Source organism: Mytilus galloprovincialis, chromosome 1 (assembly GCF_965363235.1).
Source record: "Mytilus galloprovincialis chromosome 1, xbMytGall1.hap1.1, whole genome shotgun sequence".
NCBI lineage: Eukaryota > Metazoa > Mollusca > Bivalvia > Mytilida > Mytilidae > Mytilus > Mytilus galloprovincialis.
This window is the reverse complement of record NC_134838.1, coordinates 39,295,140-39,319,850: the sequence shown is the minus strand read 5'-3', so window position 1 is coordinate 39,319,850 and position 24,711 is coordinate 39,295,140. Positions and strand designations below refer to the sequence as shown.

The window sequence follows — 24,711 nt, the reverse complement described above, 5'->3', positions numbered from 1 at the left end:
CTTGTCATATACTTATGTTTTAATGGCATATTTGTCCTATTTCTGTATTATACCTTCGATATTCATTTACCTAGATACATGAAATTGATTGAAACTCGAAAAATCAATTCATTTTCTGAAAAATCAACATGAGCTTGCCCTGCATTAGATATATAAGTATTCTTCTATACAAATTTTAAACAAATAAGTTGTCTCGCAGGCCTCCAGATTTTTTGGAATATTTAGTGTTCTCCCCAAGAACTGGTTTGGTCACAACATAACAATTTCAATAGATATAGGAAGATGTGGTGTGAGTGCCAATGAGACAACTCTCCATCCAAATAACAATTTATAAAAGTAAACCATTATAGGTCAATGTACGGCCTTCAACATGGAGTCTTGGCTCACACCGATCAACAAGCTATAAAGGGCCCCAAAATTACTAATGTAAATCTATATAATTCTAATCTACAGAAAAAATGAGAAACGAGAAACACGTATAAATTACATTACGTAACTACTGTACAACCGATTCCTGACTTAGGACAGGTGCAATTTAAAATTTACACGTTTTCTGACAACGACATAGACGACAACTACATCAAACCCATGATACCATTATAAGATCAAAAAAAAAATTTGCGGTTGTATAAAAACAGGACAAAAATTAAAGTTAGTTGTAAACTGTTAGGATTATATTGACAGAAGCAAGAATTTTAAAAATAAATTGGGAATGTGTCTATACACAGATGATGCCCCCGCTTGCATATAAAGTTATAAAGGAACATAACTTAAAAACAGTTAAAGTGAAGCTACCCAAATTTGTACACAATCTGAGCTTGGTGGTAATAAGCATTATGTCAAAATTTCATATTATTTGGTAATTCAGCATTTTTTTCATTTGTTAATGGGCATAACTCTAGAATGGTAGAAGTGACGCCACCAAAATTCAAACTTGATCTGTGTTTTGTGGTTATAAGCATTGTGGATTAGTTTCATAAAAAATGGTTGAAGCAAACTAAAGTTAGAGAACTGAAACCACTTTTGGTTAAAGAAAACCAAAAGTTAGAGAACGGAAACCGATTTTGGGATGTACAGATGGACATACAGATGAATAGATGGACATACCTATGGACGGACGTACAGACAGATGGACAAGGGTAAGACTTTATGACCTCTCTGCTATGCCAGGACATAAAAATGTATTTCTTTGATAAAAGTTTTTGCTCTCAAATTGACAAATACAGCAAACAAAGGTAATTGAAAATGGTAATTGAGCTAAAAATCTTTGTCCTATGAAGGATTAAGAAATACAAACAAAAGGTTAAAATCATGGAAACCAAAGATCATTAAACATGAAAAATTGCATAAAATCAGCAATAAATTACTCTAAAGCTTACCAGTAAACCTTTTAATACTGTGTTCTTCTGGTCATCACTACACTCAGTAAACCAACGTAAAATTGTCTGAAAATATACAATAAATTCCCATTGAATATCATTATATCTAAAAAAAAAATATGTAAACAGTGTAAAATTGTCTGAAAATATACAATAAATTCCCATTGAATATCATTATATCTAAAAAAAAAATATGTAAACAGTGTAAAATTGTCTGAAAATATACAATAAATTCCATTGAATATCATTATATCTAAAAAAAAAATATGTAAACAGTTATCTTTGACCTGGTGTTTTGACTATGATAATGCTGCTGTCAAATGCATTGTAAAAGTAAAATTGTGACTGCCAAACATTAATTCAATGTTTTGGTAATAAAGTATGAAAAAAATAAAACTCAATCTTTTTCTTCAGATGCTATTTCTTGAATATAAATTAAAGAAGCTAAGAAGATGTGGTAAAGTTAAAACCATTTACATTTCATCTGTTCATAATTTTTGTCTGTGTTGTTTTTCTTATTGTTAATGGATCATATTTAATAACAGAAAGAAAACCTGACCTTTAGATCATGAAAATTTTAAGGGAAAAAATGGAATTTATACATTTGCAGCTGATGATATTAAATATTGGTTAACTTTTCTAGAAATTCAAACAGCAGCCTTACATATATATGTACTCATCATATAAACCACATGATTAAAGATTGGAAAAGCCATCTTCAAATAATTGCAAATAAGAGCAAAAATAACTAAAGATAATGGCTAAAACATATATTTGTCTTCTGTTTCATTTATAACAAGGCAAACAATTTTTTCAGTAGCTCATTCAATATGTACTTTTGCGTTTAAATGAGTCAAGCCTGTTTTCTATGATTTTTCAATTGTTCTTATTTTGTATTAAATATTTTTTTTAAACAACTCTCTCTGAGACTCAGCTTAGGGTATGGGTAGAGCACATTGAAAAAAAAATTACACCCACCAACTTAAATAAACACACATATAATTTGTATGTATCCTGTCCTAAGCCATAGGCCTGAAGTCAGTGGTTGTTGTTAGTTGTTTTTGTCATATTATGTTTTTCATTTCATGTTATTGAGCTTAAAACTCTTATTAATAATTTCACATTTTGTTATTCCAGGTTTTACTATAAATATGTAATTTGCTGGAGATGATATTGTCATTTATCTATTATTACAACCTTGACCTGTAATTAAGTCTTTGATAAATATTGGTCTCATTGTCAATCAAATCACATTAAATCTTCTTATTTTCATAAAAATACGTTCAAATGGCAATCATCTTCTTGAATTGTGGACACAAACATGCAATAAAAGGCCTTACAGTGACCTATACTTGTGAACTTCAATGTAATTTGGTCTCTGGCGGGGTGTTGTCTCATTTGCACTTTTACCACATCTTCTCATTTTTATAATCAAATGTATTATTGCTGCAACTTACCAAAAACTTTACCCAGACACAGAAATACATCAACTTTATCAAGACACACAGAAACAATACTTACAGCAAACTTTTCTTTGAACACATGAGGTTTAATACCGTCTTGTGGACGAGATGTAAGGTTTTTCAGGAGGTCTGTCTTAGATGTACCTTTTACCATGTTCACAACTGTTTTTAATGGTACATCTGACAGACTATCACAAACAGGTAAATGAGATCTTGGTTTTCCACAACCATCTGAATCTGGACTAATTTGGTTAAACCTTGGGACTGATTCTTCGTCACTATCACTAGAATAGTCACTTCTACGATATTTATATAAATCTCTACGACTTTGACAAAAGTGTCCCCAAGAGTTTATGGCGCAAGGGGACTGGAATTTCCATTCCATTTGATCTGAAGGACAAGCCTTGCCATCATGTAAATACTGTGGGGTAGACTGTAAATAATAAAATTCCTCATCACTTTTCCGACTACAACCTTTGCAAACACATGGGACTTCATTAATGTTTATTTCACTATCTGATTCTGAATGATTGTCATCGCGGGAGTCCATAGACCCTATCCCTCCGTCATTGGACTCACTACTAAAGTTGTGATCTGCTGAATTTTTTTGACATAAATACTTTTCCCCTGGCATGGATGATAGTTTACGTGAACATGGACGCCTTTTTGCTGCTCTATCATCAAAACATGTGTCGTCACTTGAGGAGTCGTTTGTACATCCAGCCACAACAATCTTCGACCCCCTTTCGTCCATTTCATCTATATCTCATGTCTTAATCCATTTTATTTCCTATCCCTAAAAAAAATTAAAAAATATATCATAAGTTGACTTGTTGCTATTTGGTGTATTTTTCCTTTAATCTTTGTTTGTGATTTTTTTTTCACATTATGCTACTCATTTAAGAAAGGAAATTATCTCTAGAAACTAAGGGTGCATGTGCCATTGTCAATGTTAACATCAAACGTCATAGGCATCATCTTTTTCATTGTTGGAAAACTTTAGTTTCAAAACAGAAGTACAAGATCGAATATGATTTGCAACTCAAGTTTATGACCTATCGAAATATCAAAGATATCCTAGATCTATTTGATATCCATTTAGGAAGATGTATAGGTATATATACATTGCAAAGTGCAGTATAAGCAAGGCAATAAGATGATATGTATTTTGTCATATAATTGTTTTGACCTACATGTACTAAACACAATAGATGTAAAATGGACAAATGGATAAATTTCTAAAAACTATATAATATCTCATAGGGTTTTGATATTGATTTTAAAGAAGGTTACAAAACGATGAGAGATGTAGCTCCCTTAGGGAAAATTTATTGTTTAGCAAAGAGAATGGCAATCTAATCACAAAAAAAGGTTTTACCAGTATACAACAATATGATATAATTGGAAAAAATGTGTGCAAATATTTACACTAAACAATACCCTTGTTGAAGGCCGTACAGTGATTTATAGCTGTTAATTTCTGTGTCATTTGGTCTCTTGTGAAAAGTTGTGTCATTGGCAATCATACCACATCATCTTTTTTTATATAACATACATGGCAAACAGAACGCACTTATCATACTGTTTAACTATGTAATTGATGTTTTCAAATGGAAGCAGAAGAAAATAAATTAAAAATTGTTTGCAAAAATTCTTAAACAAAATATTATTGTGTTCATCATTTTACACTAAAAACTAGGAGCTGTTTTTCTACCTACTCTAATAAACTAATGTAATTTCTGAATTTCAACCAATTATTTTCGTATACATTTCTAATGCAAAAAGAGCTTACACCACCTGCTGTTTATCAAAATGACTGAGTGGTCAGAAAAAGCATTCATCAGCATTCAAAGAATCGTAATTTAAGCTTTATAGTCTACATTTAATACAGACATAATGGAATAAAAAATGCCTTAATCCTTTTTAATTTTCACAAAAAATATATGTCTCAAATCAATATTTTCACAAGATTCAACATGCATCAAATTGTATAAAGACAAAATTTCTGACACATAAAACATTACTACTAACTATTCTTGAATAAAAAATCAATTTTCTGTCTATAGAAATAAGAAGATGTGGTATAAGACATCTCTCCATCCAAGTCACAATGTGTAAAAGTAAACAAGTACACAGCCTTCAACACAAAGCATTGGCTCACACCAAATAGCAAGCTATATAGAGACCCAAAATGACTTGTGTAAATCAATGCAAACAGGAAAACCAAGAGTCTAATCTATAAAAAAAAACAGGTGCTCCGAAGGGCGCAGCTTATACGACCGCAGAGGTTGAACCCAGAACAGTTGGGGCAAGTATGGACACAACATTCAAGCTTGATACAGCTCTGCATTTGGGTTGTGATAAAATTTTTGACATAATATGAGTTTCTGACACAAAACAAATGTCAAGATCTTACAAATCTATTGCACAATATTGTGCAATTAAAGATTTCTTCTTAAAACTTTGAGAAATTTGGAAAAAATAATTGAAAACTACTACCAGCCCCTTCTTTTTGTAATTAGTCCAAAACCTGACATTTCTTTATACATAATTTACAAGTAGCGTAAGGAAGGTAAATCTGAACATACCCAGCATTGTATATTAAATGTTCTTGAGTTACCTCCCTAACACTACTTTTTTAAATTGTCTTAATTGTCAATTGACATTAAAAACCTAGTTTTTACCCCTTTTTTGGCCCTTTCGACCCTTATTCCAAAACATTTTCAGCAATAACCCCCAAAGTCAATACTAACAATCCCTTCATGGTATGGAAACTTGTGGTTTAATTTCAGAGAGATTTATACACTTAAACACAATGCTTATTTGGGCCCCTTTTGGGCCCCTAATTATAAAACGGCTGGGACCATAACCCCCAATATCAATCCCAACCTTCCTTTAGTGGTATTGAACCTTCTTATTAAATTTCATAGAGATCCATTCACTAAACAAAAGTTATTGTCCAGACAAGTTATTGACTGGAAACTACACTAATGCTTATTTGGGCCCCTTTTTTGGCCCCAACTTCCTAAACCATTGGGACCATAACACCCAAAATCAATTCAAACCTTTTACCTGTGGTATGAATCATTGTGGTACAATTTCTGAGCAATTAAAATACTTGTACACAAGATGATATCCTAAAAGTAGAAAAATGCTTGTTTTGGGCCCCTACCGGTAATTCCAAAACGGTTGGGACCATCATCCCCAAAATCAATCCCAGCCTTCCTTTTGTGGTATTGAACCTTCTTAATAAATTTCATAGAGATTGATTTACTTAAACTAAAGTTATTGTCCGGAAACCAATGTGTCTTCGGACGACAACGACGACGAAGACATCATACCATTATACAAACGCAAAAATTTTTTGCGGTCGTTTAAAAATAAAAACGAGAAACACTTATGAACCACATCAACAAACAACAATTACTGAAGGAAGAACAGTCCTGACTTATGACAGGTGCATACAAATGTGCATGTATATTTATAGGACTCAGAGGTGCAATGGGGACGCGGAAGTGCGATGGTCAAGCTGAAGTGTGATGGTCCACCCTGAGGTATGATGATCCGTACGCTGAGGTGCGATGGTTTTGAATAACGTTTGAATACAACATGGATTCGAAAGCAGGATGATAGGGTTGAAGATGAAGGTTTCATGCAAACTAAGGAAAGGAAGGGAAAAAGAAAGTAACGAAAGTTTCAGGTCCTGTAAAGTTTTTTTGCATAACATGTGGAGGCAATTCATGGGGAGCAAAGCGCATGAAAGATAAACTTGCTCAGTAAATGGGCGAACCAGTGTTCAGAATTATGCCGCAAACTTTTTGCCCTAATAATAAAGTATATTTATCTTTATATGATAATTTTGATTAATCTTTAAGTAAGCGTCACATGATTACATCACGGTGGACAACGTAATAAAACAAATGCCTGTATTAGCAATGTTTTGTTAATTCAACTGAATTCAAGTTGATATAATGTTGTTTTATTTCCGGGATAAATCTTAATTTGTAATATAACACCGTCGCTCTGGTGTTATTTTATTGTTGCTACTGTGATAATTGTCTACAACATATTAGGCATTTTAATTAAAACGACTGGTCCCTACGTGTACTTCCCAATTTATCATCCTCAACTAAGTTGAACACCATATTTTCTGAACCTATACTAATGCCTGTTAATCGAAAAATTGGCATATTTGAAATTAGATTTTAAAAAAATTCACTTAAAATTCACAATTTAAAAATTGATTTGACCTGAACAGATGTTAAAAGATTTACCAAATACAAGGCTAGCAAACTACGGTTGTCAAATCTAAGGGAACGACTGACAAAAAATATATTTGGAATCCAAGTTTTCCCAGTACCTTATAGTGTTATTTCTGAATTGAAAGCGTCGAGAAAATAAATAAAATGTTACCGTATTGCTTTAAAAAAATTCTGACAAATACCATACCCCTCCTCTTTTAGAAGTTAAATGGTTGCTCCTTTAATGTTTCATTTAAACATCTTATGCCTATTTTGCTTGTATAGTCAATGTCACAGACACACCATCACACGTCAGCGTAACAACCATCGCACGTCACCGTAACCACCATCGCACGTCAGCGTAGCTATCAACAAAGAATGTCACAATGTTACCATCGCACTTTAGCGTAGCTTTCAACAAAGAACATCACGATGTCACCATCGCACTTCAGCGAGTTAACCAACGCACTTCAGCGTGGACCATCACACATCAGCGTGACCGTCCCGGTTCCGAGTCCTACATATTTATCTTGGAGATGAAGCTATTATCTGACTATTGTCACTATTTCATTTTTACTCTTGAGTCTCTTCTAAAAAGTTTGGATGTCTGGCACACGGTAATATTTGAAATTCTACTTTTTTATGACCGCTGAAGTTTTTACTGTATTCACATAAGGGCATAGTTTTTTTATAATAATAAATCAAGGGGGAAAATATTTTATCTTGAGAATAAATAAAAAATTAATCCAGTTTAATATCTCAGGAATGATAATAGAATTAAATTATCAAATATAAAAAAAAAGAAATTAAAAGAAGCATGCCTTTTTGTAGAACATGTAAAATCTACAACTTATATACATTGTAAATACCAATGTCATAAAAGTGGATTTTCATTTTTCTGCATTTTATCTTCAAGAAGGGATTATACAAGAAATTACTATTAATTCAATCTTTATTGCTGCCATGGAACACAAAATGACAATATTAAATTATACTTTTACAAATTTATGGAAAATCAATTTTCAACTGATGAAAGTTGATTCCAGATGGAATATTAGGCCATAGTATGACAATATGATGGTATATAAATACTGTCACATACAGCAGGTTTTGATACCTTTTTCTCCTGTCACAATTATCTATAGAGTTATAAATGATGTAGTTTTTTACTCTTAAGCAATTGCTGCAGCCAAATTTACTGATATATGAGTTTATACACATGTTAGCCTCAAATCTATGTTCAGACTCATATCTATATTGCGTCATAGATGTCACAAATGCCCTTTAATTGGCAAATATGTGTCTTTTTCAACACAGTATGCACTGTCCATGGGTTGACGTCATAGTCATCAAAACGTCTTTGAGGAAATGTTTTTGCTGTCAAGAACATCATTTATATTTTTATATTCCAATTAAATTGAGATTAGTCAAAGCCATTGGAAAGTTAATGTGGTTTGAACTATGTACATGGAGGGGCTCAAAATGAATAAGGAAACCTGTTAATAAAGGACAAAATCCCAAGTAAGGAAGGGAACCAAAGACACAAGGGGGTGGAGCCAGGAGAACAGAGACTTACAGGTTCTCTCATATAAAAAAGTGTAAAAAAAATACCAGTAATTAACAGTTTTATTTTTTCATCATTATTATTAAGTCATATTATCAATGTTACTTTAATCGTTCCTGACGAAATAATTTTTGGGTAAAAACAGTTTTCTCTCTCAATAAAGAAACATTGGTCATAACTTACTTTAAGGGTTTGTCCATGTAGAATGAGTAAAGAAGTCTTGAAGGTCAAACAAATGGTAAAATAGATTTGTGCATTTTGACTTTTTTGTGTTCTTTTTTTTTATTAAAAGAACTTATAATGAGGTCATAGGACACAGATCTGAGGATCTATGATTGGTGCTGTCTGGTTTCTGATATTTACAATGCAAACCATGCATGTGTTCACCATCAGAAATTGGACAATTCATTTTATTTCAATGTTAGGGAGCTACCATTTGATTTTTATGGGGGGGCTAGGAAGAAATTTGAAAAAAATAGGCAGGACAGGAGTTTTGAGTAAAAAAAAAAGGCAGGATGAGCAACTTGGTAAAAAAAAAAAGTCAGGATGACAATTTGTGTAAAAAAAGTCAGGATAAACTAGTAAAAAAAAAAGGCAGGACCGAATAGAGTAAAAAATAAAAAGGCAGGACAGAGATTACAACTAAAAAAAAAGCAGGACAAAATTTTTCATCCTAGCCCCCCCATAAAAATCAAATGGTAGCTCCCTTATCAAAGATAACCAAAAAGATGTAAATGAATATGAAATCAATATTTCTCATGTGAAACAGAAATATTTTTAACCTATTCTATTCTAAAGGAAATTAAACGTAATTAAGTGACCACTTGTAAGAGTTCAGGTTTTCACACATCTAGTTTATACTGTTTAAAATCTTTAAATTTAAGCATTAAGACTTGATTGGTGAAACAGATACAAGGTTTATAGGATACAGATACATGTATGTTATTTCATAATACTGTACATATTTTGCCATAAAAAATCGCAATTGAAGATATCTGATAATTTTACTACTGATACAAGATTAGAAAATGTGATATGATTGCCAATGAGACAATTTGCCACCAGACACCAAATGATTGAAGTTAACAACAATAGCCTATAGGTCACTGAACAATCTTCTACAACAATAATAGTCTTTTCTCATATTGCTTCGAACCTGTGGATTTTTTCTTATTGATTAAGACATTCAATACCCCTTTGATTCATTTCATTCATACAAATGTTGTTCTTTTATTTTTCCTATCTATAATTAACTAAGATTCATGTCAATGGCAAAATTAAATTTTCAAGAAATGCTTATACATAATTTATCATTTTTAGAAACTGCTTGCGAGTATTCAGAATTCATTAGTTAATTAGACCTATTCAAGCACAAACTATTATAACAATGGATCTATTTAAGTTTGTTCTTTGGTCTCCTTACATTGAATAATTTCCTGTCGTTACTATAAGAGGCAGCTGTACCTGGTATCTACTAGAACAATGCAGAAACAGTACTTCACTTTATTATAGGCTTAAAAAGTCAATATCGGTCACTAAATGCAACGAATATACCCAAATATTTTTTTTATATTTCTAAATAAAATAATGTCAACAATTTCAAAGAATTGGAACATGCAATATTGAATGAACTTGAAACTCATTTTACATAGTGAATATATTATATATTAAATATATTTAATAGAAAATGATTGTGATAATCATAGACAATTATCGGTATATGACATTTTCCATATATATATATCTACAATTGTATCATTACATAAACTCCCCCATCAATCCTGATACATGTTTTGCAAGGGTCAAGGACAAATACATAATATCAACAATTAGCAATATAACAGTTGGTTATAGCTAATGACAAGAAATATAATTAGTTTATCGCATATTTTTAACACTGTCAGCAAGAAGTTAATTATGCATAGGCTTAGCATCTAAATATATCTAAGCAAGTTAGAATTCAGCAACCAATGACCATATCATTATTTTACATCATTAACTTATGTACCTGTATCATTTATATACTACATGTACATCATTTAGTTTTTTAAGAAAATCTTTGGATTTGAAATTTTAGATACTCAAGATAAAGAATTTATGTGCCTTCTATACAAATCATTTTTAGTAAGCAAGTATAAGTAAGTAAGAAAGTAAATAAATTTAATTAAGAGTCGGCATATATATATATATTTCTCTAATTCTATGGAAATTTATCCCTTTCCGAACCCATTGTATAAAAAAAATTTAATCAACGTGTGGTTGCTGGTGATCTCAAAAGATCATTGGATGATTTTAAGGTTCTTGACCTTTTTAGCTAACTGGATAAATCAAAAATGCTAACAGGTGTTAATGAAATTGACAACTTCGTGCAATGTGAATTAAAGGCACTCGAAGGGGATTTTTCGGTTAACAAAAAAAGAAAATGTATTTTTAATCATTAGAGAAACCGATTCTTACATAGTTACTCATGGATTATCGGATTTATCCAATCTCGATAGTTAAATTATAAATTTTAAAGTCCTCGCCGAGACGGCTCGGACTTTAAAATTGATAATTTAACTATCTCGATTGGATAAATCTGATAATCCACTGGTATCAATGTAAGAATCTATATATACATAACAGACAAAACATGAGCTCTGGTGAGCTCTTTAACTGACTATCACATATATAAAAATTCATGCAGTATCATGCAAATACTTACAAATAAAAATGAAAAAGCATGCAAATATAATGAAAGCCAATTTATTTGATTTATTAGCCTCCAGAGTCAAAGCTCATGTGGCAAGCACCTCTAATTAGTCTATGTGCATTGAAGGGGGGAATCAGCAAATCACTTGAATATCATGAAATAATAACAAACCAAAAAGCATAAAAACAATAAATCATTAAGCACTAGCATTTAATAGCAGATATATTTAATAAATGCATAAAAAGCAGAGCAAAAGGCCATTACTTTACATTTAAAGATTTAAACAAGTAATATTTCAGTTCATAGCAGAGATAAGGGAGCTACCATTTGATTTTTATGGGGGGGCTAGGATGAAAAATTTTGTCCTGCATTTTTTTTTAGCTGTAATCTCTGTCCTGCCTTTTTATTTTTCACTCTGTTCGGTCCTGCCTTTTTTTTTTAGTTTATCCTGACTTTTTTTTACCTAAATTGTCGTCCTGACTTTTTTTTTTTTGCAAGTGTCTCATCCTGCCTTTTTTTTTTACTCAAAACTCCTGTCCTGCCTATTTTTTTCAAATTTCATCCTAGCCCCCCCCCCCCCCCCCATAAAAATCAAATGGTAGCTCCCTAAACACATTACTTTTTCAATTTTCAATAATAGTTCAAAAATAGTTCAGTAATAGTTCAAGGAGCCAAATTATCAACATTTACAACCAATCTTAGTCTTAAGTTTTTGTGAAACTCCTAAACTGTCAAAATATATCAAATGATGATTAAACATTCACAAAATTATTTTTCAAAGATTTTCAGTCCATTGGGCCTTACCTGAAAAGAGGAAAAACCACTAGAAAGCGAGGAATCTCAAGAGCTTTGCTGATAATTACTGAATTTTATGATGAAGGAATTTGATATCAAGGGTTGACTATATGTATCACAAACACTTATCATTATAAATGTTCTACGAAAAAATAAGTAGAGTCAATTCAAAACCTTGTGAAATGAACATGTACTCCTTACAACCATTCAATATAGAGACCATATACAATTGACATATTACTTATAGTATCAGAGAATAACAAGTACCTTAAATTTGAGATCAAGGTGAAGTGAAACTGGTCAAATTTAAACGATCATCTTACAATTTACAAATATATTATGCACTATTAATAATACTAAGCATATATATATAATATAGTTATTAATAAATTACTTATAGGATCAATCAGATTAATTAATTGATTGGCAGGTGTTAAACACCACGTTCAGCACTATTGTACTATTTAACGGCAGTCTGATTTTATTGGTGGAGGAAGCAGGAGTGCTAGGAGAAAACCACTGACCATCAGTTAAAAAACTGACAATCCTATATAGTCAATTAAAATAAAGAGAAACAACCTACCAAAAATACTGAACATTGACTAATAAACCTTAAAAATAAGGTCATGGTCAACTGATAAACACTGTCAGATTGACAAGTACACCTTATTATAATTCCCCAGGTAAAGTCAAGTACACCTTATTATAATTCCCCAGGTAAAGTATTCATTTTGAATAATTTCTATATTTTAATTGATTTTCTATGTATATTTTTTTATGATGCAACCCTGCTTACATGTACAAGGATTCAAATACAATCTTTTTTTAATTAAAATAGATATGTGTTAGCAATAAATTTATAGTTAAATTATTTTGGAAGTCTATAAACAGACTTACATGTACAGGAACATGTTTAACAAATATAAATATCATAGAACAGTTGAACTTTTTCATCCTTTTAACTAAATTTAGTTATTATCACATCAACTTCGCTTTTTTCATTTTTTTTTTTTTTTTAGATTGGTTGTTTTGTCAACGTACATTGTATATGTGTTCCCCCTAAAAGAAGTTTCAATCGAAACTTTGTTATAAACATTGGCATAATATCTATACCGGTTGGAACAAATATTCTATACCATTTATTCCGTTAGGAACATATACTGTTATATTTATTCCTGTGGAAATAATATTCCAGAAGATTTTTTTTCCTTTTGGAACTTATATTATGAAGGAACTTCTATTCCGTGACATTTATAATACTAAAGCAAAACAAATAATGTTCAGTCATAAATAAGTATTTTTATTCTTAAAAATAGACTTTTATATAATTTCACTTATTCTTTATAATTAAAGACTAAGAATTTCAACAAAAATAACTCATATTAGACAAATAAAATCATTAGAAAATGTTAGATCAGCAAATTAGCATTGAAATTCAATAGTGTAAAAATATATGTGTTAAAATCACACGATAATGATCAAGATTATGTTTTTTTGTACTGAACAAAGATTACTGTAAGTACATGCACTGTTAAGTACTGTAAGTTCAGAAATTTTTGTGATGTTTTTATAATTGCGAAAAATAAGACAGAGTATTTAGACACCCATTTGAATTTTTATCTATATGAATTAAACAGGATTTTTCTCACTATCGCAAAAATTAAAATCGCATTTTAGACTAAAATGATAAAATCGCAATAATAAATGCACGTTATATTATATGTTTGAATTTCCAGTAACCATCTCTAAACATTAACAGGTAATGACATAGCCTTCAACTAAGTTCAACACCATTACAGGGAATTAAAATTAGTACATATACATAAATTTTGATTTAAACATTTTAAAAAAAAATTCTGTAAATTTGGTAAAATTCACTTATCAAAAGAAATATTTTAATTTAATTTAGGTTTTGAATGTTTTTCTCTAAAATTTATTTAAAAATGCATATATTTCCAATTCTATAAAAAAAGAAAATAACACACTATCATGTCTTTCTGAAAAACATACAAATTTAAATGAATGTTTTTATTTACTATACCTGCTATGGAAATAATATCCAGTTAAACTTGTTGAAATTATCCACTATTATTGAATTATTGGAATTTTTCAGTGTTGTTGAAGATCAAATGATAGCATTAAATAAATTGTGCTTCCGAAGCCTAAGCTCTACGACAATGCTTACCTGTCTTAATACAATATTGATCAGTCGATGAAGACAGAAGTACACAGCTTCTCAGCGAAAGCAATTGTGTCCATGACATTGGTGGAAAACCAATAAAATCACAGACAATATACTACGCTAATGAACCATTTTTGCTATATTATTGTCTTTGACAATAATAAAAAGTATAAACTCTGAAGCTCTTCGTAATCTACCATTAACCAGACAAATGCTATGCCTGAAGTATAGCTTACATTGTTGATTTTACTTTTGAAAATAAATTCTACTATATTATAAATCAAATAACACTTCATAACAGAAGTTTTAAAAAAAAATGCTTTAAGAAATCTCAATCCAAAAAAATTTCAGACAAAAAAATAAAATAGGAGCTGTATGACGACAGTATTATTTAAGGCTATTGAGAAAGTTTCACTGAAATTCAACCAGTGGCGAGGAGAAGTACAAGAACTAACAGGAATTCATTTTCCATAAAACTTTACTAGTGAAAGTGCACTGAATGCCATTAGAAAACAAAAATTCTCTTTCCAAGTCCAGCCAGTTGTGAAGATTTGCAGGTACATGATCGCTTTATACAACTGTATAACAAAATCTATGCTTTGCCTTGAAAATAAATTCACCTCAGGGTGAAACTTGATACAACTACAGAGGTCAAAACCATGATCAGTTATGGCAATTAGGACACAACATTGAAGCTTCATGCTCTGAATTTGGATTCTGATTAAATATTTGACACGTCAAATTGAAATTGGGCATTTAACTATTACGATCCTATATCCAAATCTATGATCATGATTAGATTCAGCATATCAAAGAACCTTAATAAGAGTTTAATTTTTAATGAAATCAAGCAAAGTTTAATTTTGGACCAATTGGACCAATTTGATAACAAGGTCCAAAATCTAAATTCACAGCATATCAAAACTGGGTCCAAAATATTTTTTTTTAATCTAGATTCTGAATTTTTTTTTTTACCTTTTAAACCAATTTTAAAACAGGGCCAAAATGTAAATACATGGTTCGAATCAGCATATTAAACAACTCCAAAAACAAAGACTTTGAATTAACCCCAATTAAAATTGGTCATGAAATTTATTATATAAGCAATTTATACAACATATTACAAAAGTATCATTTTTGGTCCCTTTTCTCTAAATAGTTTGGGCCATAACCCTAATCAAAGTGATGGATATCACTCATGGAAAGATTGGAAGAGTAGTTTGAATAATTTCATATCAAGGTATGGCGGGGACAAAAAAAGAGCACTAATAACAGGCTATTATTTGAACTTGGAATTATTTTTAATTATGGAATTTGCTTGATTTCTTGTTATTGCAATTTTCAATAAATTCCATGTTTATTCTGTACTGAAATGTTCTGTGCTGCGCACAACACTTTCTATTACAAAGAAAATAGTATATTATCAATAGAATGTACTGTGCCGCGCACAACACTATCTAACCAAAATATATTGTATGGAAAGTGTTATTAACCGCTCAAAAGATTATAATACCAAATAAACATGGAATTTATTAAAAATTTTAAACACAAGAAATTATGCAAATTCCATAATTAAAAATAATTCCAAGTTTAAATAATAGCCTGTTTAATGCTGAAAATTACATAAACAGCAGGTCTTAAGAAGGAAAAGTGCTTTTCCAGCATGAAGATAAAATGATCTCAAAGAGAATAACATGGGTCTCAAAAAATTGCAAATCTAAAATTCTCCTAGTAAATTTCACAATCAATTCTTTTAAAATATAAGACCAACAGAGCTAAGAACTTTAAAGTGTCAACAAAAATAATCTAAAAATGTTGTTTTGGGGCATTTTGTAAGTTTAAACATAGGTTATATGACATTGAAGATTAAAAGTTGTAGAGTGCCTTTTGATCAATTTATAAAGTATTTTCCAGCACAGAGCATTGATATATATGATCTTAACATTTCAAAACGACAAAAGTAGTACAAAAATGAGGAGTTGCAAAAGTAAAAGTATTTAAAATTGACTCACATATATCTTACCAAAACGTAAGAAATAAAACAATAATCTACTTATCATAGAAATGACATCACTTAAAATTTGTTCACCATTATGATATTAAGGTTCTCCTCTAAAAAATAAAATCTTCTCTTAATCAATCCCAGGGGAAAATTTCTTACAATTCTAACAATAACAAAACTTATTATATGTGATACTTTACTAAGATATTCTGTTTTATAGTTCCACTGAGAATTAGTAACATTTGAAAATCTGATATAGAAGCTTAGCCATCATTTATCAGTGGGCGACTAATAGAAATTACTGTTCTGATTGTAGCATATAAGCCATCTGTCACCAAATCATATAAAAAATTCTACAGTTATCGCATGTGCATATACATTGTATATATTATACTGCAATCATAAACAGTAACTTCTATTAGTTGACTAACAACTAAAGGGAGGTGATTGAAAGATTTGGCCTTTATAAAAAGAAGTAATACTAAACTTTTCATCCAATTTTTTTAAGTTTAATTTTTGCCATTTGTTTGCAAACAGCACCACATAAAATAAATGTTTAGGCTCTGTTAAAAAAGGGGAGGGGCAGATGAGGATCCGGGGCTGCTTTATTTAGTTATTGCATAAGAATTATGATCTTTTTCATGCAAATTAATTTTTTTCATTTTAGAACTGTTTTTTTCGTTAAATTAAACTATTCATTTTCCGGTATTCTGATAATTCTGTTTTACCATTATTGTTAAAGTTTGTCTCAATTAAGATTCTTTCAACTTTTGTTACGTAACTAACAGTCTTGTCAACACTTGCTCTGAGGGTACAGATGAGGTGGACTAGCTTAAACTTGTTAAGTCAAAATTGTTAAGACTAAGTGCCTATTTTCAGAGATATTTCAAATGACATTTAAGCGCAAAAATTTGAAACACATTTTAAAATATTGACTAATCAAAGATTGAATTTCCTGACAGGGCTCTCAATAAAAAACAATAATATTTAAAGAAGGGAACAACATTTCAACAGAAAACTGATAAGTTGTATATCATTTTGGCATTCAATGAGGCTACATTCTTATGAGCATTACTCTAATACTTTAATACTCATTTACCTCCCTTACAACCATGATAACAACAGTGTGATAATTAATCCCTGATATCCAAGGCCAAAATCACCAATTAATTTGTTAGGTTTGAAGTAGTCTGTATAATATAATCTGATCTTGTAATATAATTCAAGGATACATAAAACTTGTTATTACACCTTGTTCTATAATGTTTAAAGTCCATGTCTGTCACTCTAGTATTAAAAAAAGTATTTACAATGCAATTTGAATCTTCTTTCAAAATTACACATATAAAATAATTTTTTCATAAGACAAAGGCGTCTAAGCAAAAAAGATGTCGTAATTATTTAGACTTATCATTCTATGAGATAGAAATATGTCAAATTCAGTCAGATTATATATGTAAAATGTACAAATACGTTAATGATTATCTGACATTTTCATAAAATGCCTTCATCATACATTTTGTACATTGTACATGTACATGTACATGAATAACAAACATATTTCAATTACATCGCTAAATATTTTATATGAAGGAGTATCTATTCCTTTTGATGAAACAAGATAATCCTTATTTCATGCCAAGAAAACTTAAAAAGAGTTTTACATGTATGCCTACATATATATCAAGTCACAGTCTTCAGTTCAACCACAAGTCATACGGCTCAAGCTAGTAAAATTGATTTCAGGCTTGTACAATTCTTCTCTACAAGCCAACAAAATCTAACTTAAGTTTTCAAAGATATAAGCTTTGGGCATGTGGACTCGTTTTTCGTGAAGGCTTTTAATCACCAATATGAGTTGTTTATTGCTCGTTCCATTGATTGATAACGTTTGATTTAGTTCGTTATTATGGACATTTTTTTGCTACATATAAATGTATATATACATGTATGACTATAGTTTCTTAGTTTCCTTATCTACAATGTTACATACAGTTGTATAAAATGTTTATGAAAAAAATTGTAAGGGTTCCATCACTTCCGTGGAACCAAGTGTCTCGCCTACTTTTGCTGTTCATCGCAGGCTCAAAAATATGAGGAAAAAAATTAATAAAAATATTACTTAGTAAAACTATTCCTTTCGATATTTTGATTGTAAGAATCTTCTGTCCAGGATAGTTTATCAATCTAATAAATGTTTCAAATCTTTAACTGCAGACTGTAAGTAATGTTAACTGGAAGAAAAACTATGTCCATTTATAAGTAAAATATGTATAAACAGGTACAAAATTTTAACAAATTTCCTTCTAGATACTACTTTTGATCATCAGCATGATAAACAAGCTTCTGTCCAAGTATGGTACAAATCCAGGATAGTTTAAGAAAGTGAATATTTGTGGACGCCGCAGCCAACAACGACAGAATGTGGGATCACTATGTCTCGCCTTTTAGACAAAAGTTGAAAGCTCGACAAAAATAACATATGATAAAAAACACAATAAATGCTTATTTGAAACTGGGCGTAAATTGATCACTCAATGTTTTAATAACACGTAATCTGTTTGTATAGCATCCAACATTTTCATATCTAGATTTTTTAATGTTTTCATTGTTGTAATACATTTTTGTACATTTAGTTTGAATGAAACAGGATCATCCTGTTCTACGTACTAACATGACTAAACACATTTTCAAACCATATCAAGATGATAAAATATTGGAATTTTCTCTAAAAATATTATTGTTCATGTATAAAATGATAAAAAAGACAATAAATTTCCAACCTTTAACTGTGGGTTATTTTTTTGCCCTGTACAAATGAAGTAAACACACTTTAGGAATAAATAAATTTGATAAATTATCTTATTCTTTCACTAATTCATTACTACATTTGTATCTTACAACAACGAAACACACATTAATCTAAAATATTCACACCTTTTGCAACTGACAAGTCCATTATTGTGTTTGGACATGTTTACTCATTCATATTGGTGGTCTGGACATTTCTAATTACATATTTGACACTTTAATTTGATAATTTGATTATAAGCTGTATTTTGAATTATTGTAGTTCAAACAGAAGTTATTTCATGCATGTTAGATAATAGACCACTTTCAAGTTCATTGCGTTTCTGTCAAAATTTGTGGTTTAAGTACATGTACTAGTGAACATGACATCATTCGAGCTTTTAGGGGCATTGTCACTTCCTTCCCATGTTGAGCTAGCAGTTGAAAAAATATGATGCTACATGTATTTGTAAATGTCACAGATTTTTTGGCAAATTAAATTCTCATATATGTGTACATTACATTTGTATCTTATTTGACAGCATTTTGTCCAAGGTCATAGTTGTCCTTTTGATTTGTTTAACATCCTACTCCTTTTTTTATTAATTTTGTATTTACATTAAAATTGTCCTGGATCAAATCTATTTGTTCAGTGTATGTTTAATACATGTACTTGTTTTTGTTAATCATGTTAATATGTCTTTTGATTGATCATTGAGTCAGGCCATTCATTAGGAGGCGGTACCCGGTACTTTTACCCTCCTATGTTATTTACTAGTACCGCCTAAATGTAGGAATTTTTATATAAGATATTCATGGAATAAATTGAAAAGTACCACCTAGAAACATGGAAAGTACCAGTCAACATGAAAGATAATGAAACCCCTGTTGAGTTAAGACATTTCAATTGATATTTTACTTGTGTGAAGTTGTGTTGTTTCTGTCCAATGTAGATGTTACAATATTATTTCAGGTTAGGGTGTAGGTTGGCATCTGTTCAAATGTTTAAACCCCTTTCATTTCAAAGCTTGCCCCGCTTTTTAAATATATGAAATTAAATTTTTTCTGTTGGGAGTGGAGAAATATTGTAATACACAAGTGACAGTACAATGTATTTATGGTATTGGAATCCTTTTCTCTAATGGTTTTTATCCCTCCTTTTAAAAAATTTGCAGAATTCTATGTTATTTAAATGTGACGTCATCAGACATGGTAGCCTTTTTTCATGATGTCCCGATAGGAAAATTCAAAAGAAACAAGAATATTTGACCAATCATTTGCCAAGAATATATTTCACAATAAGGAAAAATATTTTCTCACATCGATCAAGAAATGTTAATTCGAAACTGGCTAAAAGATTAAAGAATTATGATTACACAGTGTAAGTACATACAGAACAAACATTATTTCTAGTTTATCCTGAATAATCTAGATCACATAGACGCTTGATGAACTTTAAAAGTGCAGGGATACAGACAGGCCCTCAATCTTGTAAATGAAGTCATAAAGGCTTGCATAGTGGATGAACTTTTACCAGTGAATGACAGTACTGGAAAGTGGTATGTCATTTGTTGAAAGGATTAAAATTGAGAATGGAAATTATGGGGAATGTGTCAAAGAGACAACAACCCGACCAAATAAAAAACAACAGCAGAGGGTCACCAACAGGTCTTCAATGTAGCGAGAAATTCCCGCACCCGGAGGCGTCCTTCAGCTGGCCCCTAAACAAATATATACTAGTCCAGTGATAATGAACGCCATACTAATTTCCAAATTGTACACAAGAAACTAAAATTAAAATAATACAAGACTAACAAAGGCCAGAGGCTCCTGACTTGGGACAGGTGCAAAAAAGCGGCGGGGTTAAACATGTTTGTGAGATCTCAACCCTCCCCCGATACCTCTAACCAATGTAGAAAAGTAAACGCATAACAATACGCACATTAAAATTCAGTTCAAGAGAAGTCCGAGTCTGATGTCAGAAGATGTAACCAAAGAAAATAAACAAAATGACAATAATACATAAATAACAACAGACTACTAGCAGTTAACTGACATGCCAGCTCCAGACTTCGATTAAACTGACTGAAAGATTATGATTTCATCATATGAACATCAGGCACAATCCTTCCCGTTAGGGGTTTAGTATCATACCATCATAACATATATGAGAAGAACATAACCCGTGTCATGCCAACAACTGTTTTTAGAATAAATGTGTTTAGTTCCGATGCAAAGACCTTATCAGTGACTCAATATTAACGCCAAAATATGCAATCTTTAATGACTTGACAACAGTATCGTAATTATATCCCTTCTTAACAAGTCTATTCAAAGGTTTTGTAAGTTTCTGAGGTGAATACTGACACCTTTGTGCTTTATAAAGAATATTTCCATAAAAAATTGGATGTGAAATACCTGAATGTATTAGAAGTTAGAATTTTCTTATATAAATAACGCAAACAGGTGGTTGGACTGTATTCCTATCCACACTGGGTTGTTTTGCTCTTTATAATTTTGCCCTGAAAAGTAAGAAAGAGTTGTTTGGCTTACTGTCTTTGGCCCAGGATTTGCGTAATATATATATATCCTACTTATTCTTTCTCTAAAAAAAGGGAGAAGATATCATCTTCATTAGATGAAGAAAAACTGACAAATGCCGTAGCAAAAACCGAAAGGCAACAAAAAAGACAACAAGTCAGGGAGATAATAAAACACTTCATTAAAAATTATATAACATATACCATGTATACATATAAAAAAAATTGTACATGTTATTTAGGGCATGGTTTGTTTATTTATATTGATAAAATAAAGAAAGTAAAAATAAAAAATTATTTAGTAAATATGTTATAATTATCATACACTTCTCTGCAAAAGAAAATGTACAACTTTTTGACACTTTTAATTTGTCTTTTTATTACTGCCTGCGCTGTTGCTTCTTGCAGCTACATGTAGTGAGACTGCATCATAATAAAAAATTAATGAACATTTCATCCTACAAGTAGCTGGGTATGTATTTCAATAAATCAACAAGGTGTTAACATTCATGTTTACCAATTATTATTAGATAATAAAAAATTTGACCAATCCCTTTTTCATCTTATTCGGTGATATTGTTGGCTTTTTTCAAAACTACCTCTACCCTTTTTTATTGGGAAAATATACGTAATTTTCATCAAATTGGGAATTTTAGAATAATCCATGAATTTGACTGAAACTTCAATTTACAGACCCCATTTCAAGAGTCAAATCCTGCTTTGAAATAAGACCCCTTTTTGTCAGTGATGATACATAAATAGACCCTCAAATCTGCACATATAGTAATTTTATGCATGAAAAAAGTATAAATTAGTGTTTTTCAGTTCGAATTTATGCACAATTACTACTAAAACTGCAGTGTTTGGGAAAAAAGTTGTCTTTTTGGGAATAATTTTAAGCCATTTTTTTTTCAAATTGGGATTCTCCTCCAGGGGAAAAAGCCTTTATTCTCCATTAATTTAAGGCAAACAATATCACTGAAATTATTAGTGACTTGTTTGCAGGTTCATGATTTGTTCTTACATGTACAAATGTACATCAGATACATGTAGGTTACAGTTGTTTTTCTTCTTGACCAAATCAAATTATTAATAAAATTGTGTTAAAATGAACCAGCTGAATATGCCAAAGGGGATCAACCAAATTATCTAGGATGTTCGGAATCACGTCACAACTAAAATCCCTAACAATGGAACCAAAATGGGAAACATTACGGTATTTCCGTTTCTTTTTCTTAACATGTTTGAATTACATTTGTAATACAGACTTCGTCCCCATTTACAGGTAATACCTGCCTCATATTAATTTTTACAGTATGATAATACTAAAATAGCATTAAAATTAGGTGAATTTCTATCTTCCAAAATGATGTTAAAAGGGGGCTGATTAGTCCATTTATATTTGATGACGTCTTGGAAGACTATTTTAAATTTTTGATTTGACGCTTTCCAGCAATATAAGGCGTTAAAGAAAAAAAATATAATAGTCTTTCAAGACATCATCATTATTTGGACTAGGGGGCTAAATGTATCACATGCAGTTCTGTAAAGATTTTATCAAATGACATTCCTGCGTGTCAAATCAAATGCATCTCAAAGTGAAAATGTACAAAGATGCTCATATGATCCCTGTTATAAATATGTGTCCAGAGTACCACTGGCACTCTGTCATGTACACACCAAGTCCGAAATGGGACTAGGGGTTGAGAACCATCTGTAAATCTTAAAACAAACAATGTATGGTTTTCCACTAGAAATTTTTAGGGCCCTTTATAGCATGCCAGTGTGAGACAAGGCTCTGTCTTGAAGGTTGTACCTTATTCTTTATTTGTTTACTTTTATTACTTGCTACTTGGATGGAGAGTTGTCTTATTGGCACTTATATGGGGAAGTAGTCCCCAATTATGGTAGGAAAATCAAAAAAAAAAAAAAAAATCAGGAAAATTTACCGAATTTTTCATTCTACTAATGAACTCAAAATCGTTTACTTTTTATTAAGATCTACTTCCTGTTCCGGTTTTCCCTGCATTCGCGCAGAAATCTGCTTCCTTTTCCGGTCTTGTTTGCATGGGACTTTGAATAAAATATATATTTATCAGTCTAGTAAAATATAAGATTGGAACTCAATACAAATTCATTTTTAATAATTGTTTGATATGAAAAAAACGTTACCTGATGAAATTGTTTATTTTGTTTACATTGAATATGACGTCATAACTTAAAGAACGTCTACGCACATCTGGTGTATATACAAATATTTAGTCCTGGTATCTATGATGAGTTTATTCACAGCTAAATCCCTAACAACAGAACCAAAATCGGGAATGTTACGGTATTTCTGTTTCTTTTATCAATATGTTTGAATTAAAAAATATAATGCATACAGACTTCGTCCCTATTCAGAGGTTATGCCTGTCTCATATTTCACTTATATGGGGACGAAGTCCCCAATAACAGTAGAAAAATTAATAAAAAAAAAAAATCGGGAAAATTTTCCCGAAATTTTCATTGTACTAATGAACTCAAAATCGTTCAATTTTTTTTATGTCATGTTTTGAATTCTCGCATCTGTGCAGAAATCTACAATGTACTTCCTTTTTCCGGTCTCGTTTGTATGAAACTTTGAGTAAAATATATATTTATCAGTCTAGTATAAACAAGGAAAGAACGGCATACCAATTTCATTTTTTGATAATTCTTTGATATGAAAAAACGTTACCTGATGATAGCGTTTCTTTGTTTACATTGCATACATTTGTATGACGTCATAACTTAAATAACGTCACAACTAAAATCCCTAACAACAGCACCAAAATCGGAAACGTTACGGTATTTCTGTAATATGTAAGTTACAAAAAAATAATTCATACAGACTTCGTCCCCATTTACAGGTAATGCCTGCCTCATATTAAACTGACAAAGATATAATTTTACATACAACAGGTTATTGTAAAGTGACATCCTCTTTCTGAGCAGGTATAAATGTATACACATTACGTATATTCAACTTATATCTTGCAAAATTATAAAGTTATTAAAATTATTCACAACATGACAACGTCA

At 30.8% G+C, this 24,711-nt stretch overlaps 1 protein-coding gene across 5 annotated transcripts in view; it reads right to left on the bottom strand.

Moving 5' to 3' along the window:
* Positions 1 to 24,711, bottom strand: part of LOC143073870 (uncharacterized) — a 59,018-nt gene that overhangs the window by 34,031 nt on the left and 276 nt on the right. Inside the window, exons 2-4 of one of the 5 annotated variants that reach the window (XM_076249571.1) lie at positions 21,527 to 21,630; positions 2,901 to 3,638; positions 1,380 to 1,445 (exon numbers count right to left, since the gene is read on the bottom strand). In XM_076249571.1, coding sequence (XP_076105686.1) covers positions 1,380 to 1,445; positions 2,901 to 3,596 — 762 coding nt within the window. In that variant the 5' untranslated portion in view covers positions 3,597 to 3,638; positions 21,527 to 21,630. Of the gene's footprint in view, positions 1 to 1,379; positions 1,446 to 2,900; positions 3,639 to 19,101; positions 19,182 to 21,526; positions 21,631 to 23,636; positions 23,722 to 24,586; positions 24,610 to 24,711 lie in introns of those variants that run through there. The other 4 variants (XM_076249572.1, XM_076249574.1, XM_076249573.1 and 1 more) reach the window with 4 other exon arrangements.